Raw genomic sequence first — 2,308 nt, forward strand, 5'->3', positions numbered from 1 at the left:
TTTTTTTTTTTGTGATGAGTTTGTAGTTTCAATGTTAACGAAGATCTGTCAGAATGCTTTAAATTGGTTGGCACTCAAATTTTTTTTCTTCTAATGGCTGGCATGGAAAGAAAATAGACTGCTTGGAATAAGTAACATGGAAGTCAAAAATGCTCACCCGAGATCCGTGTTGTTCAGATCCTCCAGGACATCCGAAACCGGACCATGACGTCCATGTGCAGCCAGAAGAACATGCCGCGCAGCCTGTGGTCGCTGACGCCGCAGCAGAGGAAGACGCTGCTGCAGCACGTGCTGGTCAACGACGAGTACCGCTTCCTGTACTGCTACGTGCCCAAGGTGGCCTGCTCCAATTGGAAACGCGTGCTGAAGGTGCTGGGCGGCGCCTTGGAGAGCGTGGACGTCAAGATCAAGATGGACCATCGCAGCGACTTGACTTTTCTGTCCTCGCTCAAGCCGGAGGGGATCCGCTACCGGCTGCAGCACTACTTCAAGTTCATGTTCGTGCGTGAGCCCATGGAGCGCCTGCTCTCCGCCTACAGGAACAAGTTCGGCGAGATCGAGTCGTACCAGCGCAAGTACGGCGCCGAGATCGTCAAGCGCTACCGCAAGAGCCGCGGCGGCAAGGGCTCGCGCGTCGCCGGCGACGACGTCACGTTCGCGGAGTTCGTCCGCTACCTTCTGGACGAGGACGTGGAGCGGATGAACGAGCACTGGATGCCCATGTACAACCTGTGCCAGCCGTGCGCGCTGCGCTACGACTTCATCGGATCCTACGAGCACCTGGAGCGGGACGCCGAGTTCGTGCTGCGCAGCGTCGGCGTGCCGCCGCACGTCGGCTTCCCGGCGAGGCAGTCGTGGTACAAACCCGTCACGGCGGAGACGTTGCACTACTACCTGTGCAGCCTGCCGCAGAAGCTCCTGAGGGAGCTCCTGCCCAAGTACATTCTAGACTTCTCCCTCTTCGCGTATCCGCTCCCCAACACGACCACTGAGCACTGCCGGCATTAGTAAAAGTCAACTGGCTTAGTTTTTTAAGACTAGTTTGGGCAGAAGGCCCATTTCATGTCTGTTCTTCTGTAAATTTGTACTGTGTTCTATTTTTCTACTTTTCTATAAAGACTGTTCACATTTTGACCCAAGACGTCTTGTGACTTTTATTTGGCCGGCTAAGCCACACACACCAAACAGAGTGTCAGCAGCTTGTGGATTATTTTTGCTCAGCTTCCACGTTTTGTAGACTGAGGGAAATAATTATTTTCATCCTGTGCTGAATTTGAACCACTTAGTGACATTTCAATTAGATATTGAATGTAATGGGCTCAATTTTCACGAGGAGTGCAGGACTGGCGCGAGGCGCGACGTACAGCTGCGCAGGGGTGTGCTAGACCGGGTTCGGGTATTTTCACAGAGGCACGAAGCTTGGCGCAGAAAATAAAACCGTTTGGCGATGTGTGCGTGTGTTCAAAACGAACTGGAAGGAGATCTCCACGGTGCGGATGATTCAAAGTTGGCCAGGGAGATCACAGATCAGTGAAATGGGCACTTGGGAGACGAGCGCATTCTACCCCAATTCTTGGTGGCTATGTTTGCATTTTTGACTTGATATTCGCTGACAAACATTAAGACGCGGCTGTACACGTTCTTACGTGTCACACTCGTGCAGCCTAAATTTTGGCTGAGTTGTTCCGAGATCAAATATTTATTTCACCCCACATTAACGCATATTTTGACTGATGTTCTGTCTATTACCCTAATCAGTAAACAACCACAAAAATGAGACTGTTCATGCAAACATTGCCTGTACAGCCAATAAATATTTTCTGTTGTTGAAAAGTTTGAGCCTATGAACTTACTTGACATCATTTCCGATGAGAAGTCAATCGGCGTCTGCGCAATTGCAATCGACGTCAGCGGTTCCGTTGTTAAGACGTTGACGATATCGCTTCGTTCGTGATGGTGACATCGCGTCAGCGTACAGGTTTTTAGTCCTATGCGGTTCAACATGTAAACATTTAAAAGATGGGAGCGCTCATGTAGGCTGGGAAAATTGAAAAATAAATATATACATAAAAAGGAACTCCGTGATAAATAGATCAAGCGCTAAAAAAATGCCCTGGCGTCTACGGCAATTATTTGACTCCAAAGCCAAGTCCTCATAGACGGAGCTCCTGCCGTCTTATCTAAGAAGCCAAAAAACAGTCACCGACAATGAAGACAGTTTACGGCCTCATTAAAAGTCCGGTAAGGGAGGGCTCCTCTTATGTCGTGCGCTCCAGTCAGCAGCTCGAAAGCATCATTTTTGGAAGGC

At 49.7% G+C, this 2,308-nt stretch overlaps 1 protein-coding gene across 1 annotated transcript; it reads left to right on the forward strand.

Annotated features, from left to right (window-relative positions):
* Positions 1 to 135: 135 nt before the first annotated feature.
* LOC109509816 (carbohydrate sulfotransferase 14) lies at positions 136 to 1,139 on the forward strand (the record flags this gene model as incomplete). Its single annotated transcript, XM_019859671.1, has 1 exon — positions 136 to 1,139. A coding segment is annotated over one exon (873 nt), but the record flags the coding sequence as incomplete, so codon positions are not given.
* Between the last annotated feature and the right edge of the window lie 1,169 nt (positions 1,140 to 2,308).

Source organism: Hippocampus comes, unplaced genomic scaffold (assembly GCF_001891065.2).
Source record: "Hippocampus comes isolate QL1 unplaced genomic scaffold, H_comes_QL1_v1.1 C17043541, whole genome shotgun sequence".
NCBI classification, from domain to species: Eukaryota; Metazoa; Chordata; class Actinopteri; order Syngnathiformes; family Syngnathidae; genus Hippocampus; species Hippocampus comes.